General features: G+C 42.8%; 1 protein-coding gene across 3 annotated transcripts in view; it reads right to left on the bottom strand.

The window, feature by feature from the left end:
• Window positions 1–937: 937 nt before the first annotated feature.
• KCTD1 (potassium channel tetramerization domain containing 1) overlaps window positions 938–21,101 on the bottom strand; it is a 66,931-nt gene continuing 46,767 nt past the window's right edge. For all 3 annotated transcript variants that reach the window (XM_040550227.1, XM_040550228.1, XM_040550225.1), the window contains 3 exons: window positions 8,051–8,195; window positions 5,465–5,770; window positions 938–1,925 (listed from right to left, as the gene is read on the bottom strand). In XM_040550227.1, coding sequence (XP_040406161.1) covers window positions 1,767–1,925; window positions 5,465–5,770; window positions 8,051–8,195 — 610 coding nt within the window. In that variant the 3' untranslated portion in view covers window positions 938–1,766. The remainder of the gene's footprint in view (window positions 1,926–5,464; window positions 5,771–8,050; window positions 8,196–21,101) is intronic.

Genomic DNA, 21,101 nt, shown 5'->3' on the forward strand with positions numbered 1-21,101 from the left:
TCTGGAGTCCCCCTCCCCCTCCCATTTCTGTGTTTCAATAATTTCAAAACCCCACTGATTATGTGCCGACAGAGTTATTTAAATATGCCCTCTGACAAATTTTAATAAAAACCAGAAAAATTGTAGCTTTGAGTTATCAGACTATATTAAAAACCTTGTTACATGTATTTACTTTAACAATTTCTTTTTTCTTCTCTTAAATAAATAGCAAAGTGTCACCAAAATGAATGGAACGCCAGCACCATTGCCTCAATAGAAACTTCCATACCAGGATGAGTACACAGTCATATTTTGGAATATTGCATAAAAAGATACTTTGGAGGAAAGAAGGTGGTTGCTGGTGCATCTTACGTGGCGAAAGCATCACCCTGCGAAGGGGCCGTGCAGCAGCCTCATTACGTGGCATATTTGCAAAGCCTCGCCGAGCCGGGCTGGCCCCAGCGAGACTCTGCAAAGGAGCAGCTGGCAGGACAACCACGCAGAACTTACTGCCTGCTGTCACAGGGACGGCCTAACACAAGGGGCTGGCGGTCTCACTCTCTCTAGGCAGAAGAACGCTAGCTCTAAACAAGGGAAATGAAAGACATTGAAACAAACAGGCTGGCTAACACTCAGCAGGGCAAGGTCTTTGAGAATTGGAGCTGCCAGCTCCTTAGTTAAGAGGGAATGATGCAACATGGATGCCTACAGAACCAGGCACCCCTTTTTGACGAGCTTCCCTGGGCTGGACTGGTATTTTCCGAGCTTGGCCAGCAGCTGCTCTTCAAACTGGGACAAAGCTTAAAAGGGACAGTGCTGAAGGAAGACCAGCACACTGGACTGACCCCCCAAAGCAGCCCCACAACAGCACTTGCTGCCTTTAGCTCACTCCACCGCGCCGGACTGCAGTGAGCTAAATCCCACTTCTCTGCTCCTGTTGGCTGAAATCAGACCCTCATTACTTTAAACAGAGTTTATTGTATTTAATACATTATAAAATTTGAAAAATTGTAGGAAAGCAGCAGATTCAAACCAGAGCATCTCCACCAAATATTAATTATTCTGGCCCCCTTTGAAAAAACACAAAACAAAACAACAAAAAATAACAACGAAAAACTCATTCAAAAGAAAAGTTAACCTTTCACATCTGTGAGGGCAGACAAAACGTGTGCGACTTCTGTACAAACTACATTTAAAATTTCAGTCGACTAGCTTTCCAACGCAATGGATGGTCGTCTCCTGAACGCCTGCCCATCCACCTCTAAAAAAGACAGACATAAACCTCCATATGCAAATAAAGTTGAATCAAGGTGTGTACACATTAAAAACTGGATGGTGTTTGGCAATGGAAAATGCATTATGAGCAGTCCATGTATTCCCCAATGGTAATGGCTTGTACACCGTTAAGTGGGCCCGAGTAAGGCCTAGGACACTTAATGGCCATCACAGCACCAACCTCATCTACCACTTTGTTGTTGCATTTCCTACCCTTTGACATATACGTACATATATGTATGTATATACATACATATACATACATACATATATATGTGTGTGTGTGTGTTTTGATTTACACCTTGAGGTTATTATTATTACTACTATTCCAAGTGTTCCCATATGAATTCAGGTGTGGTCTCTATATTTGATATAAATGTGTCTTTTATTCAATTTTAGTTCCAGGACTTATTTGGAGTCCAAACTGCACATGAAACGTCCCCCTTTTTTTTCTTTTTTTTTCCTATCTTTTTTTTTTTTTTTTTTTTTTTGCATAAAGAAACATGTCCATTCTAGTCCAGAGGCTCTTGCTTTATTCGAATGACGGAGGGTGCGCGAGATGTCCTTCTGAGTTCTCGTCTCAGTACGTATTCACTGAATTGGGAAGAGTCCACCCCACCTCCACATGAGCCAACAATCTCAAATCCTCTTTGCTGTAACCTCTCAAGTACCTGCAAAAAAAGGAAACAAAACACTAATGTGTAAGTAAATAAACAGACTATTCGCTGTCTAAGGATGATAGGTGCTGTGTTCAAATAGATGCAGCTAGAAGACAAATGTGGTTACACAGATCCACTAACTGGTTCCCTAAGCTCCATCCTAAGTCTGATTTCTGCTGACTTTTGGGCACACAGCAATAAGAAGAAAAATGGAGAAAAATAGTTATTCTTTAGTACTGTCAGCAAATACAGTATTCTTCTACCCGCAGATTCATGCCTGAAAAAATGCATTCTCTGCTTCACACAATTTACAGTACAATAGGGCAAATACAGGATTGCACACCAGACATTGAAGCATGTTAAGCAAACACTTCAGTTCAATTGTGATAATGCAGATACTGTGGTCGTAATTTCAGAAGAGTTACCATCAGATTTTCTAGAGACTAATAAGCTACCAGGACTGCAAAGATCTGTGGCTATACGCGTACCAGTGGTAAAACCTGTGACCTAGCTAGGACATGTGCTAGGACAGCAAGGGCAAGCAGAGAGCTGGGACCGGGGCAGAAGCAAGCTAGGATTCATAATGTCTATAAAACTACAAGACGTGTTACATTTTTACATGCATTGCTACAGGTCAGCAAATGTCTTTCCAAAATACAGCTAATTACACAGCATACAAATCTCAAAAAGCAGGAGGTGGGAAAAGAGTTTCAGAAGCCCCCAGTGGAGATCAAACATCAAAACTTCAGTGTGAGTTTTATTTAATCTGATCTTTAGCATTTAATAATATAAGCCAAATTCCCCAAATATGTCTCAATGCAAGCCACTGAAAAATACAGGAGAAGTTAAGTCCTGAGAGAAAATGTGATGGACCAGGAAATAAGTGCAGCCCTGGGCAAATCACTGAGTCTGCACCCCACTTTCCAGGCCTGCCACAGTCCCTGTCTTGCCTTATATTGTTCTTTGGACAGAGATGCTTATTTCCCCCAAAATGGAAGATGTGGCATCATCAGCATGGGATCAGCATCTCTCTTGAAGCCTGTGTGTATTTTGCCACTCTGACTTGAGTTTTGCACATCATTAAATAGGCTTGGCAATCTTTGTGTGACAAAAATGTAAACATCAGGAAAAAAACTAAGCTGCTAAAGGATAAAATTGCTTTGACAAATATCATACGACATTTGCCCCCTTGAAGTACTATGTCCAGGTTTGGGGCCCCCAGCACAAGAAGGATGTGGATCTGTTAGAGCGGGTCCAAAGGAGGGCCATGAAGTTGACCAGAGGGCTGGAGCACCTGGAGCACCTCTCCTATGGAGAAATGCTGAGAGATGTTAAGCCTGGAGAAGAAAAGGCTTGGGGGAGACCTTATTGTAGCTTTTCAGTACTTACAGGGGGCTTATAAAAAAAACGGATAACAACTTTTTGCTCAGCCAGATAATGACAGAACAAGGGGGAATGGTTTTTAAACTGAAAGAGGGGAGATTTAGATTAGATATTATGAGGAAATTCTTCACTCAGAGGGCAGTGAGGCACTGGCACAGGTTGCCCAGAGAAGCTGTGGGTGCCCCATCCCTGGAGGTGTTCAAGGCCAGGCTGGATGGGGCTTTGGGCAACCTGGTCTGGTGGGAGGTGTCCCTGCCCATGGCAGGGGGGTTGGAAATAAGTGATCTTTAAGGTCCCTTCCAACCAACCCAAGCCATTCCGTGATTCCATGCACATGTGGCTAAATATCCATCTTTGAATGCAATATCCCATTTCCATTATAATCTTACATGCAGGGGTGTTCTAAATTTGCATTAGTCACTGGGAGAAAACAACTTTGATGTTTCAGCACGACAATAAAGGCCAATTATTTAAGAGACACAACTGTCCAAGCATAGCATGCATTAACCATGTCTTGACAGGTCAGATAGGACTATCCCTTCTCCTGTGTTGAGGCACTAGCATTATATGCAGCATCTAGAGAGCCTTCACCACATACCACATTGCTCAACCCTCTTCATCAGGGGATGGGAGCAGAGCTTTGCTACCTGGAGAGCAAGACCTGGCAGCAGAAAGATGTCAAGCTCAGCTGGCAAGTCTCCATGTAATTTGCTCCTAAGACTGGAGCATTTATGAGGTGTACCTAAACCAAACAGCATCAATACTGCTAATGATGATTCCAGATGTTAAAAAGTGTTCTCACTCCAAATTGCTGCCTGTGCATGATGTGCTAACTTAGATGAAGGTGGGTGTGGATTTTTTTTTTTTTTTAACTAACAAAGGATAAAACAGATGACACTACAGCTTGTAAGCTTAATGTAATTCTTACAGAAATTACCTGCGTTTGTCTCCCAGATTATTTTACCCGTTTCACAATTGTTTTTTTAAACAAATACTACTGATTTTAGTTATTGCCACATCCTCTGAATGTGAAAAAGGAGGCCCTTTCCTAAGATCACAGAATTAGATAGGTCCATTATTGCAATAAGCAGATGTGTCATTGTTGCCACCTCATGAAGGAGAAAGAATGAACCAGTTGTTTTTGTCCAAGGTAAAAGGCACATGGTACATTTGTTCAAGAAACATTCAGGGATATCATTATGCAAAAGACCTGGGTAACACTGGAAAAATTATATGCTAGTTTTTACCATGTGTCTGTGATAACTTCCCCCCTACTGCCCCATAAGAATCCTTCACATTTCAGCTTGCCTGACAGTCTCACTGAAGGGTCAAAGCCCCACAGGATGCCCCACATTGAGGTGTAACAGAGGGCTGAGAGAATCCTTCTCCTGTGGCTGCTGGCTGCTCCCTTCTCCAGAAATACTGGGTCCTACTCCAGGAGAAGGAGGAGAATTAGGAGGAGGAGGAGGCTGGCTGTGCTCTCCATTCGTAGATGCATGGCCCTCATTTTAGAGGCTGGCCAACGCTGACACTAGCGTTCAGTCACCTCCTTCTCCAATTAATTCCCTTTTCCCCTCACTTCTCCTGTGTTCCCCAGAATAAGAGACCAGGGCTTTACCTTTTTTGTTCTTCTCTTCTCTCTATTCAGTTTCAGAGCTCCTAAGGACTCTCGGAAATCAGAGCACCTCCACCACCTTTCTTAGTGCATGGTGATTGCTGCCTTCCAAGGTGAAGGGACATAGCCTGATGCGCTCACAATAGCTCTGTAGGGAAGTGGCACCCTCCTTCCCCAGCTTGAGATATCTCTAGGCCCTCTCGTCTATCCAAAAAACAATTTATGACAAGCAAGGCATGGGACTGGAAGCAGGATTGAATGGTCGCCTTATGTTCAAGTGTCAAAAATGTTTCTCCAAATATAGTGTCTTTATAAATTGAGGGAAACATACCTCTAAGAGCTGTTTTTTAACACTAGCGTAGTTTGTTTTGCAAAGAGATTTGGTGACGATGTGTGAGAATTTAGTTGAGAAAGCAGCCCACAGAAGAAAATAACTAGCTCAGAGACTCCAGCTGATTTTGTTCATTGAAACCTTTCAGTGAGAGAGAAGCGCGTCAACCCACAGGTACCTGGTCAACAATCTCCCCTCCAATAAATGCGTGTGACCTCCTACCTGAACTGAGTTGAGGTGACAGTATCCATTCAGTGGAAATCTGATCACATGCGTTGAGTCATGATTCCAGCCGGCATTGACAGAATTACACATCACATCACCGATTTCTGGAAACACTTCTTCTATCAATGACTTATCACCACTCAGTGTAATCCTCTCTCCGAGATCTGGGGCAACTCGCACCACCAGGCACTCACAAGACTTTGAGAAGCGGCCACTCTCCCGGTCCTGTTTCCACCTTTCCATCTCTCCTAGCATGGGCTGAAGCTGGAAATACTTTGCTTCTTCGTATAGCAAACTGTAGTCCTGAAAGACACACATATTACTGTGCACAATTAAGAAAGAGGCATTGATAATGTACCACTTAATGTATATGGTTATTCAGGCTAATGCTGCTCTATATCTGGAACCTTTCAGACATAGCTCATAGCTACTGCATAGGAAGGTGTAATAAAATAATAGTGCAAGAAAAAACAAACAAACAAAAAAACTCCACCATCAGCAACTTAAAACAGACTGGGTATAGCAGCATTTGTGTGGGGAGGGGGAAGTTACACTTGATCACGTGCCTCATGCTATGGAATAATCCAGGCAGTCACATTCCACTTTTCCCCACATCTTTATCCCCACAGTGATGTCATAAAATAATGACCTCATTGAACAGATGGAACAGAATTCAATCAGGATTCAGAAAATTCATCATTAGGATCCATCGCTTCTTACAGCAATACTAGCAGGCATTGTAACAGGTATAAGAATGTAAATGAGAGAGACTGCAATGGTTCTCAGTGCAAAATGCTTCAGATATTTGCATAATGAATTGCACATATTACTGCATTTTAAAAATTAAGTATTTTTTAATACCTCTCCATTTTGCCAACAGTATTGTTTACTACATCATCTCAAACACCAGAGCAGAGAGAATGCATTTCTACGCATAGCCAGATGTAATTTAGAATTTATGATCCTGAGTTTGTCTACTGCTGTATTTTAAATAAATAAAAAAAATAAAAATACTGTTTTTCTACGTTTAAGACCATAAGACCATTTGGAAAATATTTATACAGAAAAAAGAAGTAAGTGAGAACTAGGGAAGGCAGAGGAATCAAATGACCACTAGAGATGACTGGTAACAGCCAACACAGCCCTGATTTGGGCTACAGACTGAATACTTGATGAGTATAGGACACCTGAAGCCTATTCAGAATACTGCTTATATTTAATGTCTAATGACAAAGTCATCTATATATTTCTAAAAAACAAGGGGCTGCAGTTTACTTTAAGCACTGATCTGTTGGACGACTTACAGCACAACTGGAAGGGACACCCCTTTGAACATCATGGTGGTTGGGTGAATGTGCCAGGAGATAATGTCTCTAATTTCAGCTGAGCTATGGTATATTTATGTCGTTAAAGGATCCTGCATATGTCACTTCTTAATATTGCACGGAAGGTGGCTTTCCCTTTTTCTGTATTTCTGATTGCTTTCAGGACAAGTGCTGAGAACAGCACAAAGACATTCCAAGGCTTCAAAAGAGGGACATGATGCTATCAGCTGTTCCTAAACCCCCGCATTATTTGGGTAGGTCTACCACATCACCCAGGGAGAAGTATGTAGGTATCTACAGCAGACAATTCAAAGATTGCTCCTGAACTGAACCTCACACCTGTTACGCCCCAAACACCTGAAAATGTCTCAGATATGAGGGATAAAAGACTGCACTCCAGTGTGAACTGCTCTAACCCTTCCACATCACCTTTTCTGTTCAGTCTAAATTGCTGCATTTCGTATGGTGAACTAATGGTGCACCCAGCCATGCTGATATGCATTCATAAAGTAATGATAAAGATCTCTTCTGATTGCAACTTTGGTCTCCAGCACTCACTTCACAGCTACACCTACATACCTGCAAGCACACAAGAGTCCGAAGGTCTGCCTCTGTAGGCTGACGTCTGACATGGTGAACTATTACAAATTTGTTATCAAAAAGAGAAAAGCAGACTTTTTAATAAAGGTTAAATGATAAACACAGAAATATTCATCCCTGACTTCTCTAAAAATGTAAAATTAAATTTCCAGTATGCATCCAGGAGTCTGGGGAAGAAAATATTCTATGACTTAATGCTCAAATATTACCACGTGTGCTGTTTATTATGTCAATAACATGATTCCCAAATGGTTCTCTGAATTTCAGCATGTGAGTGGAAACTGGAGTTGTTGCAATCAGAAGGGAATGATAAAAGAGGATGACAGGACCAGTAACCAGCAAAGCTCACAATCAGTTGGTTGCAGATGGTAACATCCTTTGTTTCCATCACCATCCTACAATGTTTAATTTCCCTAGGTCAAATGTGGCAAGATTACTCCACCACACCATAGCTAGGAGGGGAAAATTTAATATTGATGCCACTCTAGGAAAGCCTGACAGATGCCACTATAGCAACCCCATGCTCACTTTTGCCAAGTACCTGCAATCAAGCACCGTATTCCAGAAGTGCCCCCATCTGGGGCTCTGTTTTGATTATACATCAGACTCTTGCTTTACCAAGGTATATGCAAAACATCCAAATCCCTTGAAATCTCACCTTGAAATCATCAGGAATAAGGAGTTTTGATGTTCTTAAAAAATTCAAGATATATCTGAACATTTGCCCATCTCTGTCGATGAAATAATGCTGCTTGAGGCTGTCGAGGACGATGGGCTCCGTGCCATCGAAGAGCCTGCCGATTCTGGAGAGGAAAGAAGAGGATAATGTCAGGGTCAGACCACGCACAGCTCAGCAGTGACCGGGAAAATTTGTTGCCTTGTCTCATGAGACGACAATGCAAGAGTATTTGGGGCACCTTTCTCAATGGCCCCTTGAGCAGACCCCATCCCACCCTGCTGCACCAACCTCCTTGATCGGCTCTGTTCTGCTTCCTGGAGGAGTACATGGTGAATTAGCTCAAAAATTACACTCAAGAAAAGCTTTTTATTTGATTATTTTGTTATTAAATTATTTTTAAACCCAGATCATTTTTTGGATGCTCTTTACTGCAACCAATGCTTGGACCACCACAATTGAGGAAGCAGTGGGTACTAAGTAGTTGGGGAAATAAAAGTTATAAAGTTTCCATGTGAGGTAATGATTTCACAGCAAAACCCAGCCATTTGTGGCAGGTATCAATTAGCATGCTCTAAATTAATCAGGAGAAATGCCTCAGCATTTACAGAGACCACCCACCACCACGCAGTTGCCCAGAGAGCCTCCGCTTGCTAAAAACACTTGCAACATCAGCTTCTGGCTGAACACACGTTTTCTAGAGGTGTTCCTTGCAGAACCTGATTTAGTCAGAGCTGTAGGAAGGGCTAAAAATTGGGAACAACCCCCCTGCCACAGTAACATGAAATACACACCGTGTTTTTGCGCTGAGGTGTTTGCAAAACACTCCGGAGTTACTCACAATTTCCCAGTGAAATCACCAGGGGTGACTGGCACGTCTGATGTTGTGTGCATGTTTATGTGCCTATACGTGCATGTGGAAGCACTTTTTGACTCTTCCCGATGCCACCCCTCCAAAGAACTGTAAACAAAACAGTCTCAAAATAGCTAACTTGTGATACGTCACGTGGAGGCTTTGCATGAAACACTACTGACATTCTTGGGCATGATTTTGGAGCCTTGTCACAAGCTGTTACATTCTGCAATATTCCACAGATTCTGCACCTTCATTGTTTTAATGAAAAAGCTCATTCTTATGTAGTTTTTGTCCTAATATAATTAATATGTTTTGGGAATTAGCACAGAAAAACCTAAGCAGTTCACTAAGGAACGTGCAACATCACCACCGTACACCAGCGTGCAGCTAGGGGATGGACTCTTGTTCCCTGATCATAGTCGGCTTTTGGCGTACATACAAAGGCAAGGTACAGGTCTGTCTTTTTACAGGATGGATCCCACAAGCACAACGAATAGCCATGACACACACTTTTCCTTTTAAAAGAAGCGAGGAAACACCATTCCTCACCACCATCCTGAGGCTGCTTTGATCTCTCATAGAAAACCAAACCCCAAACCAGCACAGCTCAGACATGACCAACCCTCCTGGCTGCACAGAGCACCCCAGGCTGAGATACACCTGTACTTGAGCAAGGAAAGGCAATCTCCAGCAAGGGTTCAAGAGGCAAAAAGACAGAAACAGCTCCCGAAGTTGGAAGGATGGCAGGGCTTGCAGTGAGGTTGTGGGGAACTGCTGAGAAACTGGGCTTCACATTATCATCAAATGGTTGGGTTGGAAGGGACCTTAAAGACCACCTAGTTCCAACCCCCTGCCATGGGCAGGGACACCTCCCACCAGACCAGGTTGCCCAAGGCCCCATCCAGCCTGGCCTTGAGCACCTCCAGGGATGGGGCATCCACAGCTTCTCTGGGCAGCCTGTGCCAGTGCCTCACCACCCTCTGAGTGAAGAATTTCTTCCTAATGTTTAATCTAAATCTCCCCTCTTTTAGTTTAAAACCATTGACCCTTGCAATAAGTCTCTCGCCATCTTTCCTGTAGGCCCCCTTTAGGTACTGGAAGGCCACTGTAAGGTCTCCCTGGAGCCTTTTCTTCTCCAGGCTGAACAACCCCAACTCCTCATAGGAGAGGTGCTCCAGCCCTCTGATCATCCTCGTGGCCCTCCTCTGGACTCAATCCAACAGGCCCGTGTCCTTCTTGTGCTGGGGCCCCAGAGCTGAATGCAGGACTCCAGGCAGGGTCTTGTGAGAGCAGAGCGAAGGGGGAGAATCACAGAATGGGCAGGGTTGGAAGGGACCTCCAGAGATCATCTAGTCCAACCCCCCTGCTCAAGCAGGGTCACCCAGAGCATGTTGTACAGGATCACTTCCAGGTGGGTTTTGAATATCTCCAGAGAAGGGACTCCACAACCTCTCTGGGCAGCCTGTTCCAGGGCTCTGTCACCCGAACCATAAAGAAGTTCTCCCTCATAAGGCAATGAAGCCTCCTGTGAATCACCTCCCTCAACCTGCTGGTCATGCATCTTTTGATGCGGCCCAGGATATGGTTGGCTTTCTGGGCTGCAAGGACACATTGCCAGCTCATACTCATTTTTTCATCCACCAGTACCCCAAGTCCTTCTCCACAAGCCTGCTCTCAATCCATTCATCACACAGTCTGTACTCATGTTTGGGATCGCCCCGACCCAGTGCAGGATGTGAACAGAGGATGATTCGTGCCCACAGCCACATATCCTTCCTTTAAAACAGCACAGCCAACCCAAACGGAGTCGGAAATGGCATTCATGCTCACAGCAGGCATCACAACAGTACACGCAGTAACACATTTTGGACAGAATACAAGTCTCATCTCTTCCTTCTCACTGGGCGGGAGAGGTGAAGACTGGGAAAGAAATAAAAACCCATTAACCTTGGTTGGCCATTTAAAATTCTGTAGGAAATGCCAGAATCAATTCAAACCACGAGAAATCTGTAACATATAAGGAATTAAACATATTTTCCAGTATGATCCAGCACAAAACATTTTTCTCAAAGCTATCCCTTAGAACAATTCAAGCTTTCTTCTATGGTTACTTGTTAGTGCCTGCCCCGCTGCTCAAAATTTAAGCTGTGACAGGCCATATAATACAGACTTCTGTTCACTAGGTGGATGAGCAACATTTATGTCTAATATTGTAACACGAGGCATTTAGATTTGATTTTCTCCCATACTCAAGCACGTTGTCCTGGAATCTGTCACAGTATTCACTCACAAACCATATGTATTTGGCCAAGTCAGTCATTACTGAAATGTATAATTGTAATTGGTTTCTGCAGTGTTTCCCTAGTTCTAAATTACTGTTATAATTACATATTTTAAACCTCTAGGCTTTCTGTCTTCATTTTATTAATTGTTTAGAAGAAGAACAAGATAGCATCGGAGGCTGGAGCCTTCTGACAAAATCACAAAGCTGACACCAGTGCACAAACAGCAGGGACCCAAAAGCCAGTCCATCCGGCTTGGAGGAGCTAGCAAAGTGCCACCTTCGCGTGCTGCTGCTTTCCAGCAGCAGCAAACCACGAGGAATTGCTAAGAGCTGAGGAACTGGTAAGCACCAACTCCTCCCCTCGCCAGGACCACTTTGCGGTACACAACCATACTTTCAAATGGTACAGCAGCTTCAGGAGACTTCTGTAAATAAAATTTAAGCCTTTTTTGGACTGAAAACCACAGATTCCAGCTTCATGGCCCCCAGGGAAGGACTTGCAATAGCTCAGTGGCAGGGTCTAAGTTGCGTTTACTGCCATGAGAAGAGACTGGAGACCAGAAGAAGCACAGCAGCAAACTCTGCCCTACCTTGCACTGCACACTTTCTAGATGATAATATTTGAGCACCCATCCTCCCTGTCTCCCACAGCTCTGCTTCTCCTTCTGCTTGGTCTCATGCTGAAATTATAAATGCTTAAGTGACACCAGGCTGCTGGCATGAGGCAAAAACTGTGAAGCCATGTTCATTATAATTTCGCTTCCCAAGAAAACCTAGAAGATGCTTTTCCCCATCTCCTTCTTGACAACTTCAGCTGATGATTGACAAAGATATATATATATATATATATATATATATATTTAAATGACAAACACATAACAGCTGAATGGATTTCCAAACAGCAAAATGCTTTGAAGGATGCTTGCAAAATAAGTTGATAATTATATGCAGAATAAGCCAAATATCAAGGGTAAAGGATAAAAAAAATGTAGTTCATTTATAAGGAAATTTACTTCTGATATGTTTAATTAAAACTAACAGGCTGGAATTTTCTGTATATATGGAAAATTAATGTCCCATGGGTTGAAAGTGCGACCTCCAATGGGTAATAATTAACATCTTTGGCTTTAAGTATCATAATCCACTGTCAGAAATCAAATGCTTCAAGGGTTGAAAATATAACCATTGTAAAACTCAGCTTCCACCAGAGAACATGGGTTTACTTTAAGGACACAAACCTGGTTTTAGTGGGGAGAAAACAACAGGACATGGAGAAGATCAGTGTTTTACTTCTATAAAATACTACAGGGACCCTTGTCCCCACAGACCAGCACTCGTAGAACAGCATTTCTACAACAAAAAGCAGGGGAAGATGACATTGCTTACAGGGTTTCTCAAGTTCTTCAGAAACAACTCCTGTTTGTCGAGTATAAAAATACACTCAGTCTGCAGCAAAGCTGCACGGCATAAGTGTTTATATCCTTGCTCTCTGAACATATAAATATTTACATATATTATTATAGACATAAAGAGAAAGTCTTTCATTTAGTATATTCTGCCTCAGTTGAGTATTTGGGAAAGACGCAGTAATTAAGAACAAGATGGCCAATATTATTTGAACAAGCCAAGTACTGCACAGCTTTCTTACCACTACGAAAAATGTTACAGTTCTGCAGATTATTTGAGTGACTTCACTGGACAGAGCAAAAATTCTTCTCTTTTGTATTTTGTATTCTCAGAAGGATACAAGGAACATGGAAAGGCAACAAACTTTGTTATCTGCAAGCATGCAGAATATTGCTTTACGTTTAATCATTTCAAGAGGTAGAAATGAATCCTTTTTTTTCCTCAAGAAAATACAGAACCCTTATTGCTGAATATATTTAGCATATTATTGCTCATGTTATTATTATTTAAAGAGGACACTACTAACTCAGAACTGATTTTTTTTTTTCCAATAAATCATTTTCAACTGTTCCAAGTTGTCAGCTTTCCTTGTTCTCCGTGCCTTTCACAAAACAGCAAAAAGGGAGGAAAACTCATGGTGCAAAGTCCTTTCAGTAACCTGGCAGAGGAAGAGGTGCAGCATTGACAATGTGGTACCCGCAGTCCCATGCTAGGTACCTGCCTGGGACTTGACTGTGCTCTGACACCCAAGTAGCAAATCCTCATCTCCTTCCTCAAATAATGAATTACATGGCAAATAATTACCAAAAATAAATAAAAAAAAAAGTTGAAACCTTACATGGTTGGAGCCACGGAATCAAAGACAGTAGGGATAAGTGAATGCAGGTTTTCCTATCTCATCATTACATTTAAGTGGCTAATGCGAATGAATGCTTATTTAACACTCCAGGGTGTGCAGAGAGTGAGTTGGAAGAAGCTTTTACTTTTTTTTTTCTCTGCGACTTTTTAGTCCACATTGTCCTTATTAATTTCTTTTCATTTTCTTTTGCTGAGTGCTCAAAGGCAATTTGCATAAGAGCCCATTATAAATTAGATCTGTTTAATGGTATGCTCATCTCATGGCTATTTAATTTTACTTCCTCATATGTCTAAATTATATAATTTCGCACTCTCCCTAGAAGCTAGTACATTTGAAGGGGTAGCCACACCAGGGAGAAATGCTATGCTACCCAAGTGGAGAATGACTAGGCTTTTATTCATTTTTCAAAGGACCACTTTAGCAGTAACAACCTGCTCGTCTTTTTTTTCCAACATCTCATGTCATTTGGATCCACAGCGACTGAATACCTAGCAACCTTCATAACTCTGCATAACAAAAGTTGCCTCATAAACATGATATAAGAGAATAAATTTGCAATTTTCAGTAAGACATACATTATGAAAACCACATTTTAACCAAATACCCTGTTGTAATCTCCTGCTCTCAGTGCTATTATAATTTGTTCTTATCTCTTCCTCCTTACATTTAATTTAAGGTTTCATGTCCATGAGTCTCAGGAATTCCTTGGCAGAGACAGTTCCTAAGTTATTAGGAGAGGCATGAATACAATGATTGTAAAGTGAAGGTAACGGGGGAAAAGTGTATTAAAACCTAAAATCTTATTAAGCCTTCTATAGAAAAGGCATTTATATAGGAGCCAAAGCAGACAAAGCAAGAAGAAGACATTAAAACACCAGGTCTTATGAGATTTAAGAGAGAATGTTACACGGCATTTTAAAGAACAGATAAATCCCAGATACTAAGTGGAAGTGATGTCAGAAACCTTTGTGGAAATATTTGCCAAAGATTAAAGGACTGGATCATTTACATGGAGACCATTTCAAACATCTTATGATTGTTATTTGAGCATGGAGGCAAAAGAGAGGGTAAGGACAAGCTCAAGGGGCTAATAAAACACTTAGAAGGAATTGAGATAGATGGGAGGCGGTGAGTAGCCTTAAATGCAGAGTAAAGTATATGAGGAACAGATGGGAAGGATTTGAAATGATGAGTGAGGTGGTATCAGGAGGGAAGGCATCAGAGACAAAAAAAAAATGAAATGTGGGATTTGCTATAACCTGCTTGATCAGCGGCAGCACCAGGAGCAGAGATAAAAGCAAATCAGGCCTATTAAAAAGGAACCAATAGCCACTGGATCTAACCCACATGGACAAACTGACACAGTAACTGGGAGAGAACAAATTGCACAACTCCATGCAGTCATGTTGCAGGAATGAGACTTCCATGAGAGACAACTGCAGCTTTATATGCTGCAGATGAGTGAGGAGATGCTGGGGATGTATAACTGAATGACAAACAAGAACATGTGGGTCACAGAAAACATTGGGGTGAACTAAACAATGGATGGCAAAGGCCCCAGAAGACAAAATAGCCTGATCTGTTTGCCTGAAAAGGAAGTTTTTCCAAGAAAAATTAAAACCTGTATTTTCCCCACTAAACCCTAGGTGATCTTGCAACCAAGGAGATTCAGACCAGAGGTAAATAATTATTAAATAATAATTCTCCTGGGACGTTCAAATACCCACATTCAGGACCATCAGCCACCCAGACCCAAATGGCACTTGCAGAAATACTGATGTTTTAGAAAGGAAGGCAATAAATAATTCGGATGGGATGTCAAGAGCTGGTGACTCAAGGCTAGAAGAGTATATATGTGGGTAGACAGAAACCCTCTCCCCCACTGCACAGCTGCAGCCTGGGTGAGGCCAGCACAGCACTAACCCCACACTGCAGATGATGGGACTAACCCCAAAACTAAACTAACTAAAGCACTAACCCCAGACTGCAGTACCACCTCTCCTTGCTCCTTTTTTCAGGCTCACTCATGCACTAGATCTGCTGCAGAGCAGGCTGCAAGCCTTTAAGCCCCACATCTCCTGCAGTGTTTGATATCTTGCAAATAAGTCCCAGAAAACTTTTTAGTTTTCCAGCGCGTATCAAAACCACTTTTCCTAAAATCATTTAAGCCAATGAAATGTTAAATCAATTATTCACGCAAATATTTTCTCCATCTCTATTTTTTTGTAACCAAGTTTTCTTGGCAATGGTAACATTTCACAGAAAAATTAACAAATATTCTCTTTGCTTGCCAAGATAATTTTACTAAGCTCGAATCCGATTTCATTGAGGTACGTTATTTATGTTTTATCTTGAGGGAAGCTGCCTATTAGGTTAGTAGCAACCGTGTCCTTTTGCTTATGATACGGTTATTACCAAGTTATCAGGAGTACCTTTAAGTTATTAGGGTGCAATGGCAAATTAAGTACTTTGCGTCATAATTAGCTAATAACTTTTGAATTATATTTTAATCATGTTTAAGAAGGTCAGGTTTGCTGTGAGTACAGATAATGGAGGATAGGAGCAGAACTGGAGTGTTTATTGTTCAATACCACAAGCCAGAAAGCAGCTGAACTGGTGAATGCACAACATCCCAAAGGCCATGATGCTCTATATATTCAGAAGACTGAGCCCCTTCACAGTAGCAATGTACTGAAGTAGAACTTGCGTCTTGGGACCGTGTTTAGGTAGAAAGCAGAAAATATATCAGCTCCAACCCACTCTCCTTCAATCCTGTCAATTTTTTTAAAAAAGACATGTTAGCAATAGCCATCTTCATAGTTCTGTCAATATACCCTGTAAACCTAGATTACACAAAGAGACAACACTAAAAAAAAATTAAGAAAAGCTACTAGAGACATTTTCCTTTCAAAAATCTTGGCACTGGGGAAAAAAAATCACCCCAAACCAACCTTCTCAGAATGGGGGAAATTCTTTGATGTATTCTTTCGTGCATCAAACTTGCCCCTCAGCTTTCATGAATTTCATTCAAACCACTGCTAGCTCTCAGTATTTCCTCTGTACCCTGAAGAACGCTCAGCATTAAAATTCACATACAAATCACTGGAAATTAGGAAATACTGCCATGAAATTGTAACAGATCAAGCTTTCCAAGATCTTCACAACTCTGGCTACTTACCCAGAAACACTACCTGTGTTGTTTTGCTAGCTGCTGCCTCCTCTAGAAGGACAGACAACTCATCTCCGCAGACGGGACATGAAGGCACTTGCCAAGAGCTGCACAAGCTCCTTCTGCCCATACAGGCATCAGAGTGCGAAACCAACCTCTGCGTGCTGCACAGGGGGTCCTATGAGGACTAATTCTCGAGAGGCCACTTCTACATTACAGCCTAATTAACAGCTTCTCACCAATGAATAAAACTCAAAGCGCTTCTGAAACCTCTAGCTGTTAACTACGATGAGCCTGTGTCCCCAGAAAACACAGAACCCAGCATGGAATAAAGCATTACCACGTACTGTCACAAGGCAAATTTGCCAGGGAAGATGGAAAGGATTTTTAAAGCCTTCTAAGAATAGACAAAACGGGGAAAAAATACACATGTAAAGAACATTATTATCCTAGTCAAAACAAGCGTCGCAAGTTAAGATGTCAGACACTCCGGAGGTCCTTCTGCAGCTGCCGTTTGCGAATCTCCCTGTGCCTGAAACGTGACCTTTTTGTGGTCTTTCGCGACCTACAGACTTCCCACAGCACCCTTCACTTGGGCAGCACGGGACCTGGGATAAGCCAGGGCTGCACAGTGTAGCAGACCCTTGCCCACGGGACCCCTGCTTCAGCTGCTGGAGGAGCAGGGAGAGGCCTGGCGGATGAGGCAAGGGGAGGTAGGAAGGAGCGGAGGCCAGGCAGAGAGGGGCCGTGCTGGAGAAACAAACTCCATACAGATCTCCTGCGTGATGCTACCAAGTGTGCCTGCCTTAATTTGTGAACTCCCACCCTACAACGTGGGGGCTGGCTCGCAGAAGCACCGCGAGCTCGCAGCCTGAGGTGCCGCGACACCTCAGAGAGCAGCGGCCTGGTGGCCAGAGCACAAACCCAGGCACAACTTCCATGCCTCGCCACCTCAGCCCTTTTCACGTCACATCTCTGCCTTCAAACACAATCTGCCGTGAGTGAAGCAAGAAGGTACCAGGCTACGGAAAGCTGCAAGAAAGCATGCAAGAACGACTCCTCAGAACGGGACTTGAATAATGTGCAGAAAATACGGCCCAAGGACACATGCTGAACAGTGAGGAGGAACAGGAGATGCTGACGAGATGTTTATTAATTGAGCACCATATTTCTTTGTGCAGAGCAGCAGGCAATCACATCTTGGAGATGGTATTACTGCACATATACCACAAAGTTGACAGACTAAGGTTGCCCTGGCAGCTCTAATAATGTTCTTTTCCTATTAAAGCTGACTTTAATTGCACGGAGAAAAGCTGCAAGGCCAGCTACCTGATAACAGGTTTACTACATGTGTCTCAAGCATTTGTGTCCTGCTTTAGTGCGCAGATCACCTGCTCCCACATTCCTCCGCCCGGACTGAGGACGGGCTTTTCTCCTTGAGAAAGGCAACCCAGATAGCATGAGAGCACACACAATAGAGGCAAGGGAGATGTGGGCGTTACGACCACAGAATTTACTATGAGAAACGCAGGGCCACGCACTGCTATTGTTCTGACTAACTCCAGCTTATATGCATTACAATTACATTGCCTCGATTCCTAGTGTGGACACCCGTGTGCCTACATAGAGAGACGTGTTTATACCTGTCTAATTTATTCTCATACATTTACATGTTTAACTGCTTCCACGGTAGAGGTTCAAATGATTTAAGCATTTCAGTAACTAGGAAAATCACACCATTAACCAAATCAGTTAATACAAAACCTGTGTGCTAATCAGGTAAGAGGACAGGAAAGTCCACCTAAAACAGCTCAGACAGTGGCTCTGAGCAACAAATAATGCTTAAAGCATAGGTTAGAAATGCCAAAGCCACGCCTGCATATTCTGCTGGTGGTGGGGGTGATAAAAAGCACACAGATAACATTACTTCCATTGACAGACTTTACATATACTAAACAGTGGCTTTATTGTTTATTAAATCAGATGCTGTCATGGTGTAATAGTCCCTGCAGCCATACCAAACCCCACAGTAAGAATGTATTTCTGTGGAGGAGGTAAAGAAGAAAGGATAAGAACTGAGATACAGTACAGAAGCAATACAGCCCTGTAAATAGGGAGATGAGGATTATAGGTGAAAATGTAGGGTGACAAAACGGGGAAAAAATACACATGTAAAGAACATTATTATCCTAGTCAAAACAAGCGTCGCAAGTTAAGATGTCAGACACTCCGGAGGTCCTTCTGCAGCTGCCGTTTGCGAATCTCCCTGTGCCTGAAACGTGACCTTTTTGTGGTCTTTCGCGACCTACAGACTTCCCACAGCACCCTTCACTTGGGCAGCACGGGACCTGGGATAAGCCAGGGTGAAAATGTAGGTGAAAACACACAGCATTATTCCAGCCAATAAAACCCTCAAAAATACCATGTCCAAAGTGAATGTCACACCACCGTTCTTTCAAAGCAGGAGAGCCAGGATGTGACTCAGCTGCCAAACCGCAGGTGCCTGGTGTCATTTGGGATGCTCAAGGGCATCCCAGGGACCCCTGACGGGCTGGGGGATGATGCAGGGAAGCTGCCGAAGGCTCATGGAGCAGCCACAGAGTCCCAGCCAGAGCCGTAAATGAGCACTCACTGCCCACACTCAGCCAGCATCTCCCATCCATGGGATGACCAGATCTTACTAGTAGAAACCAGCGCAGCCCAACAGCTAGGATTTCCTTGTGGCACCACCAGGCTGCTAATAAACAAGCTGCCTCCCTGGAAAACTGAGCACTGCTTTTAATCCATCAGCTAGACGTTGCTCATGGAGTAGTCTACTGCTTGAATCTATATATTTTTATTATTTCCTATGCTTAATTTGAAACCCTTCTCTAAAAAGAATGAAATTTAAATACACTTGGATTAAAAAAGGGGGGAAGAAACAGACATTGCCTAAGGGTCTTTCCATACCGTATCTGTCCTCATCCCCAGACACGGGTACTGCTGCACAACTCTTCTAGCAATAGATTAAGTTGCAGCTTGCACTAACGATGGATACTGAAAAACCTGATCAACGGCTAACATGAGTAAGTGTACACCACAAGGCCACAATTCCCTTACCAACAACAAGAAAAAGACCTAGCAATTCTATAAGAAAAATCCTGAATTTCAGAACTGCAATTTTGGAGAATAACACAAGTCCCAACACAGGCATTTCCAGGGACAGAAAAGTGTTTCAAAGTGTTTTCTTCCTCTCTGTGCTTGTTGAAGATAAAACATGTTACAACAACCTTGCATTATCCCCTCCACTTGTGTAGCTACTTAATACCGATACTTTTTTCTCTATTCCTGAATGCAATAAAATTTTAATTTAGCAGAAATCCAGGTGTTTTGTTAGATTTTATTTTTTTTCTTGCATCACCACAAGGCATAGATATAATTGTTTTTTGCTATCTTTACAGGAGATCTACAGAACCACATTCTGGTTTGCCTGAAAATAGTTTGGGATAATCAAAAGCTGTGCTGTTTCATCAAAGCTCTGCACCCCCCCACCTCTCCAGAAGTTGTCGAGGCTGCAATAAATGGTTTGGGGCTGTGGGAAGGTTCTGATCATTTACCGCTACCTTCCTGAAAGCCTACTTTTCTTGGAGTTTAGAGGCGGGTAGAAGCCAATTAGCACAACACAAGTCTGGAAAAGATAATGTCTTTTAAGACAAGCAATTCCAACCATGAAGCAAGACCACCAAACTATATTTTCTTGCTAACTGCATCCATGAAAGTCTGTCTTTATTTGCATTAGCCATACAGACCTCTATGAGGGAAATTTATGCGTTGCCCTATTTGACCACTGATTTTTGCGCAGCTTTCTTCCCCCCTTGGTGTACGCTGCAAGATGCCTACCAACAAAAATCACAGACGGCAAACGTCCTTCTGCAGCATCCTGAAAGTGGGTGCCCTAGTTGTCAAGCAGAAGCTGCTGCTGAGCACCAGTTTCGTGATGGGCTTTACCAGGAGGGAGAAGGCACTTATGGTCAGGTTGGGCTCTGCGACGTTAGCACCGTTATTGCAACGATACAGCCGACAGGAAAGCAGCAAGTGGGATGAGGATCTGCTTGCAGGTCTGCTGATTAACATCAGTCAAGATATGCTCGCTCCTTAAGGTCTGCAAACAAAGGCAAAATGAAACTCCCGACCTCATTTTGGGAGCACATCGCTGGCTTATCATCACAGGACACATAGAGAAGACAAAGAGGGGATTTCTCTTGGACCCACGGAGCACAGAAAGCTGTCAGGAACGGCGCAGAGCCCTTTCTGGCCGTGGGGACCGGCCCCGCTCACACACAGTCCCACAAATGTTTTGTTACTACGGCAGAATAACATTAGCACAGCGACGAGGAAAATAAACTCTCCGTGCTATGATGGATGTGCCCTCATTTTGTACGTAAGTTTAGTCAGCAATGTCCTGCAACAGACCTGACC

Source organism: Cygnus olor, chromosome 2 (assembly GCF_009769625.2).
Source record: "Cygnus olor isolate bCygOlo1 chromosome 2, bCygOlo1.pri.v2, whole genome shotgun sequence".
In the NCBI taxonomy this organism is placed as follows: Eukaryota; Metazoa; Chordata; class Aves; order Anseriformes; family Anatidae; genus Cygnus; species Cygnus olor.